At 36.2% G+C, this 25,260-nt stretch overlaps 1 protein-coding gene across 7 annotated transcripts in view; it reads right to left on the reverse strand.

The window, feature by feature from the left end:
- Positions 1 to 1,361: 1,361 nt before the first annotated feature.
- The window catches only part of LOC140161166 (serine/threonine-protein phosphatase with EF-hands 2-like), a 224,443-nt gene continuing 200,544 nt past the window's right edge, over positions 1,362 to 25,260 (reverse strand). For all 7 annotated transcript variants that reach the window (XM_072184605.1, XM_072184603.1, XM_072184609.1 and 4 more), the window contains 7 exons: positions 15,342 to 15,497; positions 9,269 to 9,370; positions 8,291 to 8,476; positions 6,254 to 6,396; positions 4,464 to 4,570; positions 3,449 to 3,697; positions 1,362 to 2,432 (listed from right to left, as the gene is read on the reverse strand). In XM_072184605.1, the coding sequence (XP_072040706.1) occupies positions 2,140 to 2,432; positions 3,449 to 3,697; positions 4,464 to 4,570; positions 6,254 to 6,396; positions 8,291 to 8,476; positions 9,269 to 9,370; positions 15,342 to 15,497 (1,236 nt within the window). In that variant the 3' untranslated portion in view covers positions 1,362 to 2,139. The remainder of the gene's footprint in view (positions 2,433 to 3,448; positions 3,698 to 4,463; positions 4,571 to 6,253; positions 6,397 to 8,290; positions 8,477 to 9,268; positions 9,371 to 15,341; positions 15,498 to 25,260) is intronic.

A 25,260-nucleotide genomic window follows, 5' to 3' on the forward strand; every position in this document is an offset into this window, starting at 1 on the left:
AAAACTAGCCTACAATATCAAACATGATATCAAACTGGAATTTTGTATCTTTGAAATTGTCACATTTGAAAGCACACTTTTTCTCATGAAAACTATGAAATACTGTTTTACTACTAATAGTAATAACTATATGATTTCTGTTTAAAAAGATGCACATATTAAATTTAGTACCTTTCTTACATAAAATGTTATTGATCATTTACAAGCAAAGTTTGAATAAAAAAAGTAGTCAAAACTTGCATCTTCCACCTCTTGCATTGGTTAATTGCATGGGGAGAAAGAATGCTGATCATGTTTTTTTGTCACATGGACAACAAAATATTTCAATTCTAACCAATTCCTGATCATAGGCTTCAGATCTATAGTAAAGAAAATAGACTATAATTTCGTTCCACGCAGCGTTTGGTACTGACCAGAGTTCCGTCCAAGGATTTTGTTGGGCCAATTTCAGCTGTGAGCAAAATTTATTGCCTAGGGATGTTGCCAGCACGAAGTTCGAGCCCTCATGGGTGAGGTCATGTGATAGGAAAGACCTCTTTATTTCTTTTTCTTCTTTGGAGGCCATGCACCAATTCTTAGAAGCGCTGGGCCAATTGCATACCATACAGCCTTAGTGGGAACATTGGTAGTGATGTTAGTGCTTTTTCACGATTTTGGAAGATGTACAAATTATGAGGTCCAATGATAGACCTTTACACTAGACTAACAGTAAAATAAATATTGCACACAGAGATTTAAATGATGTAAAACAATCCTTGTACATTTTGTTTGTAGTACCTGAAAAGACCAGCAAAGATGCAAAGAAGTCACCGCATTCAACCTGATTAGCACCCCACCCCTAATAAGCACCCTCTATGAAATATTTGATGTGACAAGTCTAAGCGTCCCCTTTTTAAATGCACCTGTATAACTATATTCCACTCTATGTCTAAATAAAATTACCATCTAAACCTTACAGCTTAGGATTACCATGATTTTTACTTCAGATATAATGTATTTTTTTAATGTTTATGTGTGTAAATCCCACAGAATTAAAGACAGAGAATCGGGACTCGACCGCCATCTTGATACAGGCATGGAGCAAAAATTGGGGGTATTCGGTTTCCCTCGGAATGCACTCGAGGCATTCGTTGTCATGCAAGTGCGACATGGATGAAGGGCGCATTTGAGAGTTGCACATGATGCGACATGCACGCGAGTACCACAACGCATCAGATGAGACGCAGAATTGTTTTCGTTCGTCTCGGCAAGACCGTCGGCAAGGACCCGAATACCCCAATTTTCTCCCCCATAGCTGACGGCGCGATTGTACGTGGCGGTATAGGGAGTCCCGGTTCTCCTTCTCTAATTCTGTGGTAAATCCCAAAGATTTACCTTAATTTCATTGGGTTAATAAGCACCCTTCTGAAAGTGAAGCACCTGCGCACTAATTAGGTAGAGTAATGGAAAATACAGTAATGGAAAAGACAAAACCAAATCTGCAAAGAAGTTGCATCTATTTTCAGATAGGTTTTGTGAAGTTTACAGTGATCATGCCACAGATGTCGATGTGGTTCATTAGTGAACTTACATCAAGTATATTTCACAACACTTTCTCAACTGATAAGTAAAACAGTCCCGATGTACACCAGTCTTTCATGTAGTTGTTGGACTTGTCTGTTAAGTTAAACTATAAATGTAACAAATGTAGCCCCAAAACTTTCTACTCTTACCCGGGCACACTACTGTTTGTATAATTAATTGTCAGATGCAGTTAAACGGCTGCTCGAGTTGAGTTAGATTGTGGGTGTACTCGGCAGAAAGCCAGACATGCTGCCTTATGTCGTGTGGTTGATCAATTACCCAAGATTGGTCATGTGAACATTATGACATCATATGCTTCTAGAATGCGTAGGTTGCATTCAAATGTACATGTTCTGTCCAAGAATTATACAAACAGTAAATCTGGATATTGAAAGCCTATACTCAAGTAATAAGCTCGAACAGAACATCATATCATCTCCATTCTTCTGTCCCATACCAGTAATGGGCTTTTCATTGGGTCATAAAAATTTCCATAATTAGCTGGCATCCTGGAATCAACTAGTAAAAGACATCAACAAACTGAGCATGCATATATTTGGTCAACTTCTGTTATCCCTATAACATATTTGCACCATTTCCATTAGCAGTTGATTTCTGCAGCTCATCGGTAACCGCTTTCAAATCTGCTACCGAATTTGACTGGGAATGTTCTCCTTCACCAGCAAACTGGTTGCCATGGGGATCTACTAATCGGAAGGCTTCTAGGAACTCATTAAAGTCTATGATTCCATCCTTGTTGATGTCAATGCAACGCGCCATATCACGGATGCTTTCTTTGGAGAGCGTGGTCCCAATGTGGGAGCTCAAAAGTTCACATGCATCTTCAAACTCGTCCATGGTTATGGTACCTGTAGAAAGCACAGAGTAATACAGTTTAAGATGGAATTGAGAATTAGGATATAAGAATATATGGCCACATAAAAACCAATTTAGGGAGCGATCACTATTTACGCCGGGGAACAGAGAATTTTAGGGGGACGCAAATTTTTTTGATTGACTTGAGGGGGACATGAAATTTTGACCTTAATGTTGGAGGGGGACATGAAATTATATACAAGGAAAGGAGGGTTGAAAGGGGTACGTGAAATTTTACTTTCGATATGGGGGATACAAATTTTTTGGTGAAAATATTTGAAAATCTTCCACACCCCCTCCCGGTGTAAATAGTGATCACTCCCTTAGTAGTCCCCCTGTGAAATCTCTTTATAATGGGCTATTCCTGTTGAAATCTATACACCCCTATAGAACACATGACCTCAATCTTCCACACAGGGAATGTGAAATGGGATTACCTGAATGGGTGACTCCATTTGAAATCTTCACTCCCTGTGTGGGAGATTACGGTCATGTCTTCCATTGGAGATGGATTTCAAGTGGAATAGCCCAATGGTGATATCAAACCAGTCACTTGATATCTCAAAATATCAGCAAATGTGGGACACAGACCATTTATTTCATTTCATTTGGGATTTGACATGGAAATAAAGGTACACATATGTTAAATATAATCTCACCCAGTGTGTGAAGTACAAGTTCAAGGTGATTTATTTTCAAAGAATTCACTAATAAATATATAATAAACAGACCAAAAGATCTGGAGTAGGGGTCAAAATTCACATAATTTCCCCCCTAAAAATATTTGTGAATGGCAAAAAGTACACATAGCACTAGGGCAACTTTTTGTACAATATGTTCAATATAACCCCCATCATCAGTACTGTGAGCCCTAACTGAAGGAGTAAATGTCATTTAGTGGACTGAAATGAAAGGAACACTTTCTAAAATGATAACAGTGTTTACAGCAATGTAACTATCTTGACGAAACCAACCACCAAAAGCAATTTCATCTAAGCATAAGCCTTACCTGATTGGTCTTTATCCATAGTCCGAAAGATAGTCTCCAGTGAACTCTTGTTGCGATAGAGCGCCTCTGTGATGCTTGGTCCATCTCCATCTGCGACCGAGTATAGCACCTCTAGTTCCAAACACGATTCGTATTCGACAAGTCCTTCGTCATTACACCTTACTAGTCTTTCTTTCAGTGTTCGCCATTGGATGGCTATGTCTAATGTTTCATTCATAGCATGAGCCCATTCATTCACTGTAATGAAGCCTGAAATAAAACGAGACATGATTACCATATTGTATGAAACACCCCTCTGATTGCCTCCCATGTTCTTTGAATGAAAAAGTGACAGAAATGCAGTAATGTGAGAAAGCTTCAAACGGGCATATGCTGTATCCTGTATATCCTAACTCACGAAATTGGAATGTACAAAACGTTTTGTAAACTTCAACTTCCACCCACTGCAGTTCACTGTTTTAATAACAATTAAAACTACTAGTTGGTACAATTCTGGTACCCTGCTCACCCTGTGTTTTCAATACCATTATGGTTTACCCTGTGCACCCTATTTTTTAGGGTTAGGGTTATTCTTGTCATGAGGGTATACCAGAATTATTCTGCATGTGTGGGTACCTCTTTACAAAAGTTCACATCCAGGGCATATTTAATATAAACAATATATAGATTTGGTATATAAATTTGACTCGCAAAACCAAATTATGTTGTAATTGTTATTTGAAATGAGTAACAGCCTTATAATTAATACAATAATATGCTATGCAATTTAAACTGCCACCCTCATCAATAGGTGTAGGAAAAGCACAAATTAAGCCACAAATATTCTATTTGCCATAAAAATGTTAATGATAATCTGCCTATCAATATGACAACTGATCAAACTTTTGAGTTCTGAACCATGATCAAAATTATCACCACGCAAAGTCTACAGCATTAACTATCATTCCAAAATGAGTGGAATGAATTGCTGTAAAGCAGCACATTTGGACTAAATCATCACTGTACTCTCTCTTACCTGTGTTTTGTGGATCAAACTTGAGGTATGCCTCTTTGAGTTTTGACTTGTTTGCTGTGATGATCTCCTTCAGATCCCTCATGGCAGACGATTCCACTCTACTCACTCTGTATAAATAAAGGAGGCATTCAATTGAAAGAAATTGTTCATGATTGCAGAAGAAAAATGCAGAACAAATGTTGCCAGTCTATTTAGTTTGGCTCTATAGCAATATTGGAACACTGATAGGTACTGACCATGCATGGTGGAGAGATGTAATCAATTTGCATTGTGGTATTGTTTTTTACTTAAATTCAAAAATGATAGTACTATGCAAATGTTTGGGGTACAATAAAATAAAGGCATCAGAACCTATCAGGGCACCGATCACTATTGAACAAAACTAAATGTGTCTAACTATCGTACCAAAATGGTCATAGACACCTATCTTTGAAATCAGATCACTTATGGGGTTTCAACATTTGAAAGCTTATTGTGGGGACAAGTTAATCATGAGATGAATTTTGGTACAAAACTTGACAATATCAAAAGGGACATTGACAATAAATTAACGTCAGAAACGTATCCCTCTTGTGAACCCAAGTACATTATAACACATACTTGAAAGGTTTGCTGATCATCTCCCACAGACACAAGATGTTAAACTGACATCATCAGTTTGTGCCATTTCTTTTACAAGCAATCAGTAGCCACTCATCATGCATTTGAATGTTAACTCTCAGGTTCAGAGAAACTCTCAGGTTTAGAGAAGTCAAGTTTCTTCAATATTTCACCTGTTTGCAGAGTTACTGTTATATTCTTGGCTGTTTTTTGTGTGTGGGTACTCATCACTTTCATGTCTCGCATCTTCGGGAGATGATTAACATAACCTCTTGACTTAGTTGACTATGACTGTACACCCTCCCACCAAACACAAAAATGTTCTTAAAATGTTTATTCAAGTTAATCATGAGAATAATACCAAACAAAAATCAATTGAAATTTGGAATAAACAGATTGGGTCACAGTTACATAACATTAGACCATTTACTAAAAATATTTATGATGCAAACATTTTGTAAACATTTGATCATTTATACCAAAATGGAAACAACTGGAAAGAAAGAGAGACCTGTTGTTGCTGATTTTATCTATCTTCTGTATAACTTTGTATCAAACTTGACCTACTTTGTTGCCCACGTTTGTTACATGTCCCCTGCATATAATGTCTGAATTGCTCCTGTTTGTGTTGATTGCAATTGTTTCCCAAAATCAAGTTGGTTTACCCTGTCTTCTTCCTAATTTTTGCATATAAATTTCTATCAATCCTCAATTGTTAGACATTAGTCCATATCAATTATTTTTTATTCGGGTGCGCCGTCGGATATCACATTACCGGTGCAGCCGGTCAATGTGTGAAAACTACAGTACTGGTGCAGGCAGTCACTGTGTGGCTGCACCAGTACTGTACCCGGCATACTGTAGTTTTCACATTGACCGGCTGCACCGTAATGTGATATCCGACGGCGCACTCAATAAAAAATTAATTGTTATGGAATCCCGTCGTGAAAGCCTATCTACTTATTAGTCCATATGTTTTCCTTGAGGCAGTAAAGTAAAATCAAATTTTGTGATTTTCTAAAAAACTGCTCATTTTTGCAGAATCTGTTATGCTGGTTCAATTAATTTCATCATTACATTTAGAGATGCAAAAAAAAACAATATCTAAATTCCAGCCTCGAGGAACTATAGGACTATAACAATAACCTGATTTGAAAATAAGGAACAAATAATTGAGCACTATGCCTTACCTTTGCTTAGTGGTGAGCTTTTGGTGTGACTTAGATACCATATATTGCACTAGTTGTGGCTTTAGATCCATGCCTAGCTTCACATATGCTCCTCGATTACTGCCAATTTCATAGTAATTAGAGGCTGAAAACACTGTTAGCACCTGCAAATGATTAAGAACCAAACATAGGGTGACATTAAGCAAACTGAGTCAGAACCCAGACATTCTAGTTTGTAGACAGTGCTTGAAATAAGGTGGGCCCTTGAGCCAAAATCCTGTGAAAATCACTGCAGGCCTGTTGTTGTGCTAGCCTGCAGCCTGCTGGGCCTGTGTCACTTTGTCACCAAAGTCAAATTGCAGGCCTGCTGTTGTGCTAGCCTGCAGCCTGCTGGGCCTGTGTCACTTTGTCACCAAAGACAAACTGCAGACTTGCAGCTGAGTACCCTGCAGCCTACTGGGCCTCTGTAACTTTATCACCGAAGTCAAATTGCAGGCCTGCAGGCCAAAACTGTAGGCCTGCTGTTCAGCTGGGCCTGTATTACAACTTTGTCACCAAATTCAAACTGCAGGTCTGTTCTTATGCTAGCCTGCAGGGCTAGTGTAACTTTGTCACCAAATTCAAACTGCAAGCCTGCTGTTGAGTTACCCTATAGCCTGCAGGGCCTGTGTAACTTTGTCACCAAAATCTGTTGTGTTACCCTGTAGCCTGCTTGGCTTGTGTAACTTAATCACTGCAGGCCTGCTATTGTGTTACCCTGTGGCTTGCTAGGCCTGTGTAACTTTGTTATCAAAGTCAGCAAGATGAAACCAATGCTGATTTCAACAACCCATGACATTAGGCCTACCTGTTTAAGAGTTTAAAGTCTTACAGAAGTCTCATTATAGTTTTACTATTTGAGTTCAGGATAGTGAAAATCGATGAGGGCCTGTAAATGTCAAGCACAAGAGCCTGACACATGACAACATTTTGAGTACTGTTTGAAGACTGTAGTGTCAATTTGGTCCACTTTTTGGTACAAAACTTGACGATATCAAAAGGGACATTAACAATAAATTAACGTCAGAAACTTATCCCCTTGGGAGCCTTCATTAAGTACATTACCCCTAATACCCAAAAATACTACAAAATACCATGATGAAAAATTCTGCGCATGCATGAATCCCAGGGTCTCTTGATGGCGCAATCACCCGAGTGTTATATGCTCACGGAATTGTTGGCGGGCAGCAATAACCCGTGTAGCTACCGTCCGTGATCGTGTGGTTGGCATGCGGGAGTCAAAGGTTCAATCCCGGGGTGCCAAGTCAAAATTCTTCTTCTTCTTGACTTTTTCGTATCTTCTTTGACTTCCGATATCAAAAAGCAGGGTTCAGTGTTAGGGTTAAAACACATACTTGAAAGGTTTGCTGATCATCTCCCCCAGACCTAAGATGTGAAACTGACATTATCAGTTTATACAATTCCTTTTACAAGCAATCAGTAGCCACTCATCATGGATTTGAATGTTAACTCTCAGGTTCAGAGAAACTCTCAGGTTCAGAGAAGTCAAGTTTCTTCAATATTTCACCTGCTTGCACAATTACTGTTAGATTCTTGGCTGTTTTTTGTGTACACATCACTTTCATGTCTTGCATCGCCAGGAGACAACCTCCTGACTAGGACTGTTCACCCTACTACACAATTTTACTAATCAGTAAAGTTTGAAATTAAATCTAATACCGGAACTTGTTTTATTGTTTTTGTAAAATCCATATAATTATGTGTAGAACCTCCATCCAGACTTCATCAGGCAACTGATCTGTTGGAATGGTCACATGACAGCAGCTAGGTATATTGTCTTGATGGCCCAGTCCAATGCAAGAGATAAGTTAAAACAGACCCCGTTTCTTGTTATGTGATTGTTGCTATGTGACCAGTCCAGTCTGGAGGTTCCAAACACATAGCAACTTTGAGATAGTTCGTAATAACAACAAAATGCAAGTTCCAATATTGATTAATTCCAAACTTTTTTATTTACAACTACTGGATGGCTGAGAATATTCATTCAATTCATCTTACCAATCCATCGTGTATGAACTCATAGCCCTCTGGTTTGCATTCATGAGATCGGATTAGTAAGTCAAGATTATGTTTGGCCAGGATTTTCCTTGTGACATCTGGCCCAAAGTAACTACCTCCTCCACGGAATGAATTAGGTGAGCACCCATCATGTAGCTTGGGGTCACTCCATAGGACATCAAGTACCTGTCAACACAATGATAGAAAATTTAAAAACAAATCATAAGCCTATTTGCCCTTTGCACGGATCTGCCATCTTGCTACCAAAACGAGGCTCCACTTGCAAACGCATGCACAAATTGTGCATTTTTGTTTCTTGCACTTTCCTAGCAATGAGCCAGAAGGCTTTTGTAATGCATACGCAATAAATCATACATTTGACAGGTGTACGGTACACACTTTGTGGATAGAACCTCATTTTAAAATGACCGGTGAATAGGTGCATAGAAATGGTCTACAACATGATGTAAGCATTCAGAGTCTATGATGTAAGCACAATGAAGGGCAAAAGTGATGTCAAATGGCACTCCAGTAAAATGTATTTGTACTCACAAAATTTACAAACAAACAAACAAGAAAGGAAACACACATACACACACCCCCCTCATGTGGGTATTTGAAGCAAGGACTTGTGATACACACATGTGTATTGTATGTCTGTCTCGGCATTCAAAACGAAGACAAATTTACGAACAACACATTCAAAGTTGGGTCACCTCACTTTGTCTGTAAACGTGCATACAAAGTGAGATAATAGCCTATATCCCCCTAGACCCCCTATAGGAAGAATGTTATCCAATGCACATTCTCACAAAGCGAGGACTCAGATTTTGACCTCACTTTGTCAAAATGTCCTCACTTTGAATGTGGGAAACGCTCAGCGAACGCATACAGACATACATAGACAGACACCCGGACACCCCTACTGACATAAACAGACAGACAGATGGACAGACATAGGGACAGCCATGTACTCACCTGTCTCCACTCTACAAAGTCCACTTTTCTTGCCAGGTCATCATCATCACCTGTGATGGGTTCAGCTCCTTCTTTCAATGGTGGTTTTAACACAGATTTATACTGCAGGAAAAAAGAAAGAAATATAAAAGTAAATATTTTGAAAATCAAGATGTATCAGTTTAATGAGTTCAATTTACTAATCATAAGGAAGCTTGAGGTCATGGGTTCACATCCCAGCAGTAATGATGTGATGTGCAGTAGACATGATGCTTTACCTCCCTACACAACCTAAATGCAGAGATATTGTTACAATATGGTTTCCACCATTCTGTAGTGCAGGAAAATGTCTTCCTTTGCACCCCACCCAGGTGTAATTAAGGAGCTGTGAGGGCATGGCTCGAAAAAGTGGTGAATTTGGGAAGCTCATTCCCAGGAAATGTTGGTGTTTGGAGGGAAATTCTTGTATTTAGAGGGAAATTGTGTCTTTTTTGTATATGAAATCATGCTATAAATTGTGGGAAATTTAGCTTGCTTCCCAGGAAATTAAACATTTTTTCCAAGCCCTGTGCGAGGGTGAAATAATCACACACTAAGCAAGGAGATTGTTGCACACTGATAGCCACCTTACAGTAACAAAACACTTCCCTTGTCTCACCCCACCCTGGTGTAATTAAGAAGCTGTGAGGGCATATTCACAACCTAAATGCCAAATGCTGCACAATGGTAGCCACCTTACTCTATCAAAAGACTTCCCTTGCCATGCCCCACCCAGTGGTATTAAGGAGATTAACCGTGACCTAAATGAAGAGTGATCGCTGCACTAAACCTTGCTGTAGCAAATGATCACATATCACAGTACCAGCTAAATAGGATGTTGTTAAGTGTTATAAGACCAACAAACATCTTCACACACAATTTCATTCATACAAATGCATACACATAAATAGAATAAAAATACTCATAAAACACACCTCTGGACCCCACCCTTTACTATCTTCGCTTGCCTATCTTGTCGGTTCTCAGAAGGACTCCCCCCCCCATATCAAAATCCTACAATTATGTACCACATTCAAATAAAAAACCAATACTACTTTGTGCTTCTCATTTGATTGATTTTGACCCAATTCCTTTGATGTCATCATTAATTTCCTTTCCATATTTATTCTGACAATAAATTCTCTGTATTTTTCTTCTAGTTTTGTCTAATAAACACCTGCTTACTTGTATACTTTATGAAATGAACAACACAAATACACCTGCATTCCTATGTAACACTGCAATAAAAATATCTATAAATGACCTCAAAACTATTCATACTCATCAGAAAATGAGATACAAAACTGAATCACCCCAGGCTATTTTATTGTAAATTTGTAAGCTTAAGGTCGGAGCCAGAGAAGATGTAATACACTTCCGACAATGCATTTCTTCCCTATACAGATTTGCTATTCAGTGCAACATGGGTCCAGAGTGATAAGAAATAGCTCAATTGCAAGATCTATTAATTGAAGTATTTTTGTTACTAGCAACATAATGTTGCACTGAATAGCAAATAAGGTATGAGAAAGAAATGCACTGTGGGAAGTGTACACTATCTCTTCTGGGTTGGAGTTACACAGGCCAAGTCCTGATGTAATAAACCAAGTGGTTGTTTTGCCAATTTTTTGTCATACTTAACGTCTCTTGCAATACTTCTCACAAACACTTTGTATACAATTTGATTTGAAGTCAAGGTCTTCTGGTTTTTAACTTTTTATCAAATCAAATACAACAAAAATAAAATTATCCATTTATCCTGAACAACCAAGATCAAGTGTCTTGTCCAAGAGAACAACATGTTAGCCCTGATAGGGTTCGAACCTACAACATCCTATTAAACAGCTTTACCACTGTGCTCTTTAACCCACTGGACACTACTGGTCATCTAACAGCATTTCTGATTGGTTGATAACTTGCAATGCCCATTTCAATTGCCAATTATAACTAGGCTTTAAACTATCTATGGTCAAACTTGCATTTGCAGATGATCTTATTAATACCCTCCTTGATTGGTTCAAAATTGGACACAATATTCAGTTTGGCCAATCGGCAGGTAGTTCTCATGGTGTTAATATAAATAGGGGTGCTTGTTTTCTTTTTATATTGAGAATAATTATATGGTTAGCCCAAAGGCACTTCTGATTGAATTATCATCTCTAAGAACTATTTTGATTAATAGTTACAAAGAGTGATATATTATCTTGTATTGAGCTAACCAGAGATGTGGTCAGAATAATTGGTTTGTGACTTGAAAGCTCTTTTTTGATTGGTTACTCAGATGATTATATCAATGATATAGTGTAATTAACCAATCAGAGACACTGTAAAAAAGACAGTAGTGCTTAACTACTTGTGGGGTTACTTACACAAATCTAAGCACCCACTTGTCATGTTTCCAATGCTCCAAGAAAATAAAGTTCTTTTGAAACCTTTTATCAATATCAACTTATTGCTTTTGGGTCACTAAGAACTTACCGTGAAAAATTGTCTCGCTTTACCAAATTATTTAATTTAAAATTGATTAATATAAAGGTCAGATTCTGATCATGTAATTAAGTTTATTTTTGGTGTAAAAGTCAATGTAACAAAGATAGCACCGTTCGCAGAAACTGAGCATAATATTTTCTCAAAATGTGACCTTGAAATACAACAGTAACAAACATGATTACTTGTTGTGTGGAAACCATAAGAAAATAAAAATTCCTTTAAAAAAGGAATGGGGCGCCCAATGTGAGCTGGACGGGATATGATGATCAAATACAAGAGAAATGCTTCATGGAATGAAGCTTTCGTGTCAATTTGCAATTATGTGGTGTGGGAGTTCTATTTTGGGGGCCTATTGTAGTGAGGATATTGCTTTGGATATTGAATATTGTTGAATTTCGTTATGCAGGGCCTAGGGTATATGATGGATAGTATAGAAGACACAAATAAGTAAGCTTCCCCCTAGTCATCTATACACTCATTCTTGTCACACGACGAATTTCGACAAAGTCATGTAAACGTAATTTCGTTTTTCACCCGACCTCCATCCAGAAACAATCCTGAAATGTTGAAAACCTGGGGTCGGCGCACTCATGCCAGTTTATCCTAAGGTATACTCTGTGTCTTTTGTAGCCAACCCTGTGGCTAAGAGAGGCTAGGAAATACTTAAACTAATACAAAAAAATCATACCCTCCTTTCATATCAAACAATTCCAAGAAATTGGCAGGCCTGTTAAATCAAGGGTAAGATCGATCGTTATTCTTCATGAAACGGGCACAGCCCATTTTTATGTTATTAATTCTGCTAAAAATTAATTAATAAATAACAAAATTACGTCATAATTATGACTTTAAATCGGCCATAGAACTTTATTTTAAACGGACAAAATAGCCATTGGGGTTTCTTTCACTTTACCTTGCTAGGAACCCTTCCCAGCAGTTAAGGCATATTACAATAAATATTATTTCATTCAGCATTTTGGGTAAACACTAACAAAATGACGTAGGCCTAAATCGTACATTATTGCTTTAAACTGCCCAACAACGGTGAACCACGAGTCAAAAGTCGCCTAATTGGGCTACCATATCGCGGGGTTGGCAACTCTGGTTGCAAATACACTTCTAACCTTCAACACAGTCATGTCTTTCGAATTTATTCCTTTCTCTGCTGACCAGAATTGAAATTCGTTAATTAATGTTTTTTATCAGAGATAGTCACCACAAAGATACTGAGCTGTGTTCTAATATCTTTGGTCACAATCAGTTAGCAGTCAAGCACATAAACCAATTAGTGATTTCATGATTGGTCAGTGGTTGTTTTGTTTGGTTTAAGGATTAGGTGTGCAAAGGTCACGGCCCTGTTGCCACTGCAATCACTATGGACCACAATGGCCTCATTCCAGTGGCATATTATCAATAACCTCAATTAAACAATCATAGTGCAAAATTTGACCTTAAGTTGCAGAGTATGAGTTTTTGTACTCACATTTTCAAAGGTCATTCAATGAATGCACAAATGTATTGGGGTTAAAGAACTGTGCCCTGATAGATGAGCATGTTGTAGATTCTTCACACTGTAAACAACTAGTTCATGTGCAAACATGTTCAAAACATACATAATTAGAATGGTCAAATGTCACCGTCTATCGGGTTCTAAGAGGCGGTAAACTGGTTTAAACCATACCTGACCATACAAAGGTCACGGTTTATTTGGTGTTTTATAAGTCCATTAATTTTGTATTTTAAACAAAGAATATACGTACAACATTTTATCCCGTGCATATCAGAAAACAATAATAAAATCAAATCCAAGCATATTGTGGTTTTATTTCTAAGCTGTGCATACTTTTAAGCAAAACAGTTACGAAGTAAATCTAGCAAGACCGAAATTAGAAGCTTTTTGCAAAGTCAAGCCAAATAATGGGCCGCCGCCGTAGCGGGCGCCCCAAAAAGAGCTGCTGTGCTCAAGAAACATGAATATTGGATGACTACTAAATGACACCAGATGACCTCTGAATGACCTTTGACATTAACCACATAAACAATGTATATCTACATTTATTTATATTACCTTAAATGAGGATTTTTCCTGACCAATTCTGGTAACCCAAGGAGGTAATTTAGCCAGATAACCTCTTATTGGCCTTTGCAGTTCCTCTAACCAATTTTGGTAACCAAAAAGCATAGTTTAGCTGACAACCAATATAGTCTGAGCCAGCTGTTCTTTAAATGTTCTCAAAAAATGATTCATAATAACCCCTACATAACCTTTGACCCCTATTTGTGTGAAACTTTTATGAAGCATGGGACATCACCTTGACCATACTGGCATTTTTTTGGGTGGGTGCGGCGTGCCGCACCCACCCTGTATTCTCTGACTATTGACCTACTTTTTCACATGCCGCAGTGTTGAGAAAATATTACGTGCGGTTATATCCCAAACACCCACAGAGGTGATAGATTACGGCGAGTTTTGTAATTATTACTTGATTTTGATATGTAAGTAATACGATAAAGTCGTCATAGGCAGTAATGTGTTTGTATTAAAAGAAATAACAAAAATAATTATTTAAGTAATAGAAATACTATTTGGAAATTGCAGCAAGATTTGCAGATGTTTTTATTTGAACAGTACCAGTTCACCAGTTTTCCTAGTTTTCCTAATCTTTGGGCTAAATTAATAGCATCGTGAAGGTCATATATATCATTTTATACTGACAGCTTCGCATGTACTTAAATACAGCTTGTATGTGCATTGTGTTCAGTGTGTACATAGGCTATTTACTTTTCAAATCTTGTGACAAATAGTGCTTGATGATGCTTGTATAAGGTATTATAGACAAATTATTAGAAGGCATGTGCACCAGTTGTTAAAAAGTTAAAAAATAATATCGAAATATTGTAAAATCAAACATTTCCCCTCATAAGTTGCAATACAACATATTGAGGAAATTGATATGACAGATTTTTGATATGGAAAGATACCCCAGCCCTGTTGTCTCACCAGAGAAGATGAGCAGAAGTCTTTCTATCTGATGATAAAAAAAAACACTCTAGGTATGATTACGAAAATGTTTTAAATAACTATTATCTACAAAAGTTTTATAACCATGTTTTATAAAATGTTAACATAAAACGTCTTGTGTTATGATGTGAAGGGTTAATATAAAAACAGGGAAAATCTGTTCCAACTGACCAGCAGAGAACAAAGGATAAGCAATAGATCAGATTAAAATCAGGAAAATATGACACACCTCAATGGGGGAATAACAAGCGTATAAACGTATAAAGTTAAAAACTCTTTTAACTTTGTTTATACGCTTTTGTGTTATTCCCCTATTGGAAATCGATGGTGTGTCATATTTTCCCTGTTTTTAATTGTGAACTTGACTTACTCATTCTTTCATTTCTCTTGACAATTTTTCATTTGCCCACCCTATTCCTTTTACGGGAATTTTTATTACTGCATTAATTGATTGTTACAAATATTGTAACAAATCACTGCACATTATTACAACCATCATTCCAAGCAAACAATGATAATAAAAAAACACAATTCATAAATTACCCTATATCTGTCTATACTATTGAGGAAAGTCAGATCCGTCTTATCTGAAATACCGCCATGGGCAACCAAAACCTTGCCGTTGATGACCGTCGCTAGGGGCAACCATGCAAACACATCTTGAAAGGTCTTGATTATTCTTGATGCATGCTGTTTCCCCTGTAAGGAATTGAAGAAAAATAATCAAATTAGTATTGTTACTCCTCTAATTGTTATTATTATTGTGCGATTGCGTAATTTAATTTGATTTATACAACGCAAAGTTAAATATAGTTTTAAGTAAAATACTAGGAAGTTGGACAAATACACAAAATGGAATTGAAATTTGTATGAATTCCTACTGTTGGCAAATATTTGTCTTCTTTGAAAAGGGTCAATTATAGAATGGTATTTGGAAATAACATTGGTAAAAAAATGTAATAAAAAACAAAATACCCCCAAGCTAAATGGATGCAATAAATAATTTTATTCAGCAAACGTTAGTGGCTATTCAAGCAATTTCTCACAGCAAGACAGATTTTAGTGGCAAATGTAGAATTAAAAAAAAATCTTCTGCAGAAAGATCCCAGAAAGTGTTGCAATTTGTTTTTCTTATAATCATCTTTGGGTCCCACAAAGTTGATGACAAGTTGGCTTAAGTGGCATATTTTCTAAGCACCATGTGGCCTGTACACAAAGCTGAAAGATGAAGGTCAGCCAAATCCAATGGTATTTGGTACTTAGTCTAGTTAGGTCAGATGGTTCACAACTATAATAGTAAAAAATCAGGTGACCCACATGAGGGAAATTCCACAACCCCCTAAAATTGGCCCTCTTTTGACCTGCCTCAGAATTGATATGGCTTAAAAATGCCCAACATTTGAACTCATGAAAATGTACTTTGAAATAACCTGGGTCTGACAGAAAGTTGAACATATTGAAATTGAACCATGCTTTATAAGATGACCTTTTCAGAAAAAATTAATTCTTTTGATATAATTACGTAAAATCATGGTGGAATTTGGGCAAAAACAGGATTTTTCATAATTTTGAAAGTAGCGAAAAAAGAACATTTTCAAATCACATTTTCTGCTATATTCAGGCTAACATTGGATCAAACCTTTTGGATAATATAACCAACATGTTGTACTTCTGAAATATGTTTAAATTGGCGTGGTACTTTTTTCCTATACTGCAGGGGAGTTTGTTGATTTTGGTGGATTTTCCGTTTTTTGCTTGTTTTTTTGTAGACTTAATTAACGTTTTCGATTGTATAAACATACTAATTATTTTACATTCACAATCGGCTTCAATTCTCAACCAAGGTTATTATTGATTTGAGTTTGATAAGTATTTTCAAGTGGATTTTGCTCGTTTATTATAGTGGAATTTGTTAATTTTCATGGAATTTGCATATGAATCTCCCTGCAAACTAATGATATGAAACTTGGGTTTCCTAGATTGATATGATAATAAATTATTTTAATTGCTGATTTTAGAAATATGTTTCCAATAACAGAATGTGTTTGTTTTGTGTTAATGGAATTTGTTTTTTCCAAGGAATTTGTGTCTTTTAACATATTTTCGAAAGTGGAATTTCACTCCGAATTTGCAACAAACATTACACTGTTTAGGTAATAAATCATATTTTAAATAAAATAGACTAATCTGTAGTTAAAAAACCCATTTATAACAAAACAAAACAAACACCACACCATACATCATATTATCTACTACCAATGCAATGGAATTTTCATTTCTTTTCAAAGGCAAATTTACCAAATAACATGTACAGGTACTTTAAGCATGGTCTAAAATTGAATCTGAATATGTACATGTAATGATGTACGTTTACAATATCTCAATATCTCATTGAGTGTGAAACTCACGCATTCAGGGACTTTATCAGGTATCAAGTCTATTGCCATTTGGTCTAATACCATTTGGTCTAATAGCCTACCCATTTTATCTACAGACTTGACATTTAGTATGGAATATTTTCTCACAAAATTCAAGAACTGGGCTGGAATTTCGGACTTTATGCAAAATTGTTTTGTTATTGTCCAATGAACTCACGCTGCTTCTTTGTGTACAGTAAGATTATAACATTTCATCTGGCCCCAGGGGGGCATTCAAACTTTCTGGGTGCGTACCACTTTTAAGAGCCATATTTTTAAAGCTACTTCCACTTTCAAAACAGGTAAATTACAAGTGCATTTCAGTTCTAATGAACACTTATTGGTATTAAGGTTCAGTAAACATCACCTTAAACCTCAATAAATTTGACAATAATGTTGCTCAAATTCAGAAATTTTACCCCCACAAAAATCCAATTCAGTCTCCTTAAAACCGCCATTTTAGAGTAATTCACTACATTATGAGCGCCATAATGTAAACTAATGGAATTTGGAAAGCACATTTTCTGTCAAAAAATTATGTTACACCATCTCCCGACACACCCTGATTAATATTTAGTCTGTGCGGTTTATACAGACACCTTCCAGGCCAGTCTTGGAATTTTGCAAAAAAAAATATTCCATACTAAATATCAAGTCTGTATATACAAAAGGTCTAGTACCAGAAAGGCTAATTACCACGTCTAATAATCATATAGTCTATAATCATTTAGTTAATATTGTTTGGTCCAATAACCAATATGTCTACTGACCATATAGACTAATAACCATTTGGTCTAATATTTTATTATGAACAATTTGGCCTAATTACCTTCTGACCTAATAACCGTTAGGTCTATTAACCGTATGGTCTAATAACCAGTTTAGTCTAATACTATGTCGTGTATTTGCCAAAAATTCGTCTACAACTGGTTACGGGCTGTAAATATATGTAAATGAGACGAGCATGTGTATAAACATACTACATTCATCAAAACTTATGCATTATTCCTCGGAATTCTCAGAATTAATATTGTTTATTATTGTTTATAATGTACCAAAAAATATTAAGAAGAAGACATGTGGCCTGCATGTATTGAAAGTTACATTTTGCCGGGCTATTTGTGCTTCTTTTCTGGTCTTTACAAGGTATATAAATAATATAACCGACACTGGACTCATCATGCATCACCGGGGTGCCACAGGCATGGGACATGGGCAAGTATGAGTTACCTGCAACTCCAAACATTAAAACGAAATAGGTTTGCCTGTTTACGTCATTTGCATAGAGTTGGAATACTACATGTATTATAGGCCTGTTTATATAATCCCGGTTTATGAAACAAGCAAAGGCATCCTGCCACGGTAACCCCGGCCTATGACCTCATCATGTGTAGTAGCATCATTGCGCCTACATAGCCTCACACGTGCTATTAGACCAATCGGTTAGTAGACCAATTAATTAGTAGACTAAATGCTTGTTAGACCAAATGGTTTGTATACCAAAAGGGTAATATTAGACCAAATGGCTATTAGACTTAATTGTTATAGATCAGATGGGTATTAGACCAAATGGTTCATTGGAATAAATGGTTTTAGACTTTTTGGTTATTAGGGACCGTTCACAAACACTGTTGGGAGGGTGGGCTGATGCAAAAAGGTGGGGGCCTGAAAATTTTTGATCCTCCTGGAGGGGAGAGGGGACCTTGAAAATAATGACCAAAAATTTTCCCGGGAAAATTGAATTTATATGCTTTTCTTTGGGGTTGACCCATAATTTTCATGTCAAAGCGGGGGGGCCTGAAATTTTGAGGTCTGTAAAGGCGGGGTCCGAAAAATTTCCCTGCACAGTTGTCCCTTAGACTATTGGGTTTTGGTCGAAATGGTAAATAGAAGCAAATGGTTATTGTACCAAATGATAATGGGACCAAGTGGATGTAGTAAAATCTAACAAATTCTCACACATCAAATTTAATTTATTAGGGATTCATTCATGAAAACCACGCTTATACCACAGAACATTTTGTGATATTATACTATTTCTTCATCATATTGGCCCCCTACCATTATTTCTCCAACTGAAATCCTCACGTAAATCAGCCGGTCCTAAATGCTGGTCCATATCGCTGTTGTTTAGTCTCAAACAATCAAGCGCGCCGTAAGGTGGCGCGTATGTATATAGGCATATATGAATGTAAATTATTGACCAAATACAGCCTAAAATGGGATATTTGGACATTAAAAAGTCACTTCTAGGTAAAAACTTGTACTCAGTTGTTATTAATAATCTACATACTGATGTTATATAATATTTTCTTTCTTAATAATACACATTGTAAATAGTATTAGACAATATTAACATGCTCATTTTGATTTTGTTGATTGACGAACTAATGCAAAATGCAATATTTTAAAAAAAAAAAAAAAAAAATTGGAAAAAGATACCACAATAGAGAAAGAATTTTTCTATAGGTAAAGGATGGGAAATGTTTATCTAAAAAGGTTATATCAAACTCAGCCTGAATAAAGGCAATAATTAAGTTAGAAATTAGGTAAAATTTGCATTTTTTCTCATTTTCGACATTTTGAAAATATGGCTATATTGAGTTTATGAAAAATCCACCTTAATGAAATTGCTGGCTTCTGCAAATTTGTGAGGAGATTCACCAATATATGTATTTTCAATACCAATTTGTTTGGGACCTGTTGAATTATGGAATTTCCTACAATATTTCCTGGAAATGTGATGAAAAACTGCTTTTTAAAACATATTTTAGGTGATTTTGGAGCGATTTTTAGGGGGTGGTCATATTTTTTAACGTGGGGCTCCAGATAATTTTTTAGTGTCGTGATTGAAAAGTGTTATCAAAACCTATCAATGTCCCAAAATATTATTGATGGCGGCCGACCTTCATCTTTCACGTCTGCAGGAAATTAGAAAATATGCCACTTAAATTAACTTGTTAAAATTGTGAATGGTATCAACTTGAACTACATTTGACTCAGTTAAATAAAAGAAGAAAATTGAAAGAGAGAGAGACTCACATTCTACAGTGGTTATATTAAACCCTTCACAACCTCTTGAAAAATGTATTTTTAACCTACAAGTTCAAAAAAATGCCATTCTCAACCAATTCTATTTTTTACAACAAGCAAGTTTCACATAATAGAATTGATGTTAAATGTCAAGATCTTCAAAAGCTCTTGAGAAATGTATTCTTTAACCTATTAAAATGTTGATGTTAAATGCCAAGATCTTTAGAAATGTATTTTTAACCTATTAAAAATGTATTTTAACCTATTAAGCTCTTGAGAAATGTATTTTTACCTATTAAAATATATTTTTAACCTAAAAGCTCTTGAGAAATGTATTTTTAACCTATTAACTTCAAAGAAATGTTGTTCTCTACCAATTCTAATTTTATTTCCAACATGCAAATTTCAAACAATAGTAAAAATTTTAAATGTCAAGATGAAAACATGCAGGTTGTTGTGATAAAATGGGTGGCATGGGAGCGGGCAATTATCATGCAGATTATCCATAACAGAAACATTCAAATTGAAAGTGACATTATGACCTACATTATTATCCCCAATGATTAAAACTGAAGATGTATGCAATTCAGCATCAAAGTGGTTATGCAATTCTCTTGGTTACCAGATCACGATATTTTGGTATGTCTTCGAGTGCCATTATACTTTGTGTGATGATTGTTTTGATCGTGGTTCATTACTCAAGCGCCTAATCCCGTTGACATAGTAACACCATGTAACTTCGATACTGAATTGCCCCAGAATGTTTGTATATTAGGCTATTCCAGCTGAAATCCAATACCCCCTGTGGAAAACATGACCTTAATCTCCCATACAAGGAGCGTAGATTTCAAATGGGGCCAGCCATTCACGTAACCCCATTTGAAATTCACACTCCCTGGGTGGAAGATTAAGGCCATGTCTTCCACAGGGCTGTGATTTTAAACTGGAATAACCCATTGTTATCTATGGATGAGAAACTAGTGTATCTCATTGTTCCACTGTGTACCACATAAACTTTGCTTTTCTAATATTTAATCTCTTGACATAATATTTCATTCAGCATGCAATTGTTGTACTTGTAAAAGGTATACTTGCGCATGCAAAGTTGCAGTGAAGATGCTTTCTAAAATATCAAATATTGTTTTGAAAAATATGCTGCATGCACACTATTTTGTCACCAGAAGTGACATTCCAATATAGCCATTGCCTATAACCTTATGCATCTGGCTTTTTATGTCCCCATTTTCCTTTTTTGATAAAAAGTCTCCACTTCAGCTTTTATCCTCACATTGATGTTTTGTTTTCTCTTCTCTCTCCTTCCTTCCTCTTCTTTTCTTCCTTTCATTTCTTCCTTCCTCCCCTCCTTCTTTCTTTCTCTCTGTCACTACTTTCTTTCTGTCCTTCTTTTGCTCTCTTTCTTACCAGTGCTAGTTCTCAATAATGGGGGTTACCTAATTCAATCGGTTATGCCCTCGAATTTGCCCTTTTCACCACCCATTGTGACCAAGCTAGCTGCAACCGGTTTATTGAAGTCAACAGCATCAACTATCATTACCATACCATGGCCAACAATCCCCGTCACATGAACTCTACAGTACCATGACCTTTTTAAACAAACTAATGCTGTTTTAAATGATCCATGCAAATTACAGATCTTTTTTTTTTTTCATAAACAAATTTCAGAGTCCTTTTATATATCAGATGCTTTTTCAAGAATTGTTGGACCAATTGTAGTCATGTTTGTAATCAGTCATGTACATGAGATGTCACTAGAAAGTTGATATGAGAGTTATTTCTCAATTTTACAGCAATTTTAAGAGCTAGCTAATAATCCACGTTTGACCTCCCTCTTGAGAGAGTTAGGTAAACCTTTCAGGAATAATGAAGCAATGCACATGCTTAATTGGTAGGAAGTGACTTGAGGGAAGCTTTGTATATCCGACTGTCACAATTGTTTTCATCACTGGCGTAGCCTCTGCACACAAGTATACAAGTATTTAAGTGTTCCACAAAAAATCTTGTAAAAATGTAATACTACAACCATACAGTGGCGTAGCCAGGATTTTAGAACTGAGGGGGCACAACTTGTAAATGTACCGACGGAAATATTTTTTGCCGACGGAAGTTGTGAATGGTTGCCCCAAATTTATTTTCAATGGTTTGAAATTCACCAACACCTTCCGTCTACCGATGGCCTCTCGTGAACCGACGGCCATCATGAGCGGGGGGCACCGGCCCCCCTGCCCCCCCCCCACTGGCTACGCCACTGCAACCATAGAATTACCTTTCAATTTAAATTTGAATATTTGATACTATCATTCTGTTTTTGTTTTTTTTTTTTTTTTCAAAATCCATGAAAATTTTCAGATTGCTGGGTGTAAGTTATTTTTACCCCTAAAAATGGCAAATTTCAGACTATTGTTCAGTAGTGAGTGAATGTTCTTAGTCATCCAGTAGTTTCAAAGAGATGAAGTCTGGTGGTTCCAGATGCAATGTCACAATAGTTGCAAAAAGGTAAGTTCCCGTATTAGATTTAATTCCACAACTCTGATTGTTCAGTAGTATTTGTACACTCTTAAAACGATCTAATTGATTTGACTAGATTTCTAGATTTCTTACTAGAATTTCAGAGTTAAATGTGGAATTGACCTAAAATCCGGTCTACAATCTGGTCATATTTGTCCTAGAAAATCTAGTTAGTTCTAATTTCACAAGAAATCTAGTCAAATTGACTAGGAGTTTTAAGGGTGTGTGTGCATGGGGTGGATTTCTATCTATAGAGGGTACAATGGGTCTTTTCAAGTTCTCAGTTTTGGTTTCTCAACTGTTCAGAACTAAAAATTAAGAGATTGAGAGTTAATAATGCTAGAAAACTGGAGAACCTACCATAGTTAAAATATTCTGATATAATATTGGATGGCTGAGCATGATACCATAACATATCGGATGAGTCATAAAAATATCGGACGAGCCAGCGGCGAGTTCGATATTTGTATGACTTAATCCGATATGTTATGGTATCATGCAAATAAGCCATCCAATATTATCATTATTAGGTTTTCTTAACTCCTAATAACCCTGAAAACATAATAATGAATAAAATTGGCCTATCCATTACATGTTCAATAGTTTAACATAAAAAGTTTGATCTAGGTTTTTTACAGACATGCTCTCATTTAAATGGTAAAAGTTTATGTGCGGCAATTCAGCATGCCATGATAAACATATTTATCGCCACAAACCAATGCACCGGAATCTAACGCTTTACCAAGAGCTATCTCAATTGCTTACATAACTCTCATATAGTTAATTTTACTCTGCTTGTTCATTCTATTTCTAAAGAAATGAAGTAAACATGCTCCTGGAAAACCTTGGTCTAAAAATAGCAATGCTGCCCTTGATTATCTGAGTCGTTCTTCTTCTTTTTTCAAAGAAAACAAAATAGCACATTTTGATTGTGTATGAAAAGGCAGAAATGTTCACAGACAGGAACTCCCTATCAATGATTGAGTAAGTGCATCAAGCTTTCATTTCTTCATGGCACAAAATTGTCACATAACATCACATTATTGTATCACTTATAATCAATTATGTATCCAAGGTCACAGGAATCAAATCTGTTATCATTTTTTTTTTTTTTATTAACTACAATACAGCACCGCACTCTTCCCTGCAACTTTAATTGCAATATTGAATTATTTTTGCACGAATGCAATTATTATTGGAAGAGACAAGACAACAAAGTGAAATAAATAAAATCATTTATAGATAGAAAGTGTGGGGACATCTGCAGGATTTTCACTTACAAAGTGGGGACATCGAGTGTCCCCACAATTACGGTAGGCAGAAAAGTGAGGAGACGCCGTTTTACAGAGTGGGTACTATAGGTAGGGGGTCCCCACATCTCGTCGTTTTGGTGCAGGGTATGGTGGTAGGAGAGTTGTTAAAAAGTGGGGACCCCCAAAAAGTCCTTGCAAATCCTACTTGTGGAATTCAAAATAATTTCCAAAATGGCTGCCATTACGTAGTCTATTAATAGCTTAACTAGTCCCAACCTGGTATAATGTGATATCAAGCTGATATTTTCAGGAAAGATGCACAAGGATGCGAAAAACAATCATTGTGAGTGCCAGAAAATCCTCTTGTAGAATTCACGATGGCGTCCAAAACGACCAAAGTATTCTACTTTATCATTACTAGCTGATTTAAAGGATTCATTCCATCAAAGAAATATTATTGTATAAATAGAGATAATATCATAAACATAAACACTCCCCAAAATATTAATATCATAAAAGCAAGCACCAACCAATACATTCCTAGGCATCAACAAAATAGAGATTTTTAAAATCCAAACCAAAAGGAAACCATCACCAAAAATAAAAATTTAAACAAACCAACAAAATGGGCTATTCCAGTTAAAATCCACACACTTCCTATGGAAGACATTAATCTCTCACACAGGGGGTGTGGATTTCAAATGGAGTCACCCATTCAGGCAACCCCATTTAAAATTCACACTCCTTGTGTGGATGATTGAGGTTTTGTCTTCCATAGGGGGTGTATAATGGATTTCATCTAGAAAAGCCCATTATGTATTAGAGGTATAATCACAATTCTGAATTGCTTGGTAGAAGCTGAATTAAAAAATATTCATTGAAATGAATTTTCAATCAAAAGAACTAAGTACCTAGTGGGCTATTTCAGTTGAAATCCATGATACATCCCCTATCGAAGACAAACGAAAACACCATTTGAAATTCACTTTCCCTGTGTGGAAGATTAAGGTCATGTCTTACATACAGTAAAGTATTCTTTGCATACTGGGTGTAGGGATTTCAACTGTAATAACCTAATACTAGTAACAGACAGTATAAAAATATCAAACTTCAAACTGCAAATCGAGACACTGCAAAATTGTTATGTTGAGCTAAAGACATTTAAATATTGAACTAAAATGTTTAATTTCATATAAAACAGCATAAATTGTTAAGTTGTTAAAGAGATCTATA

The sequence above is a fragment of the Amphiura filiformis genome, chromosome 9 (genome assembly GCF_039555335.1).
Source record: "Amphiura filiformis chromosome 9, Afil_fr2py, whole genome shotgun sequence".
NCBI lineage: Eukaryota > Metazoa > Echinodermata > Ophiuroidea > Amphilepidida > Amphiuridae > Amphiura > Amphiura filiformis.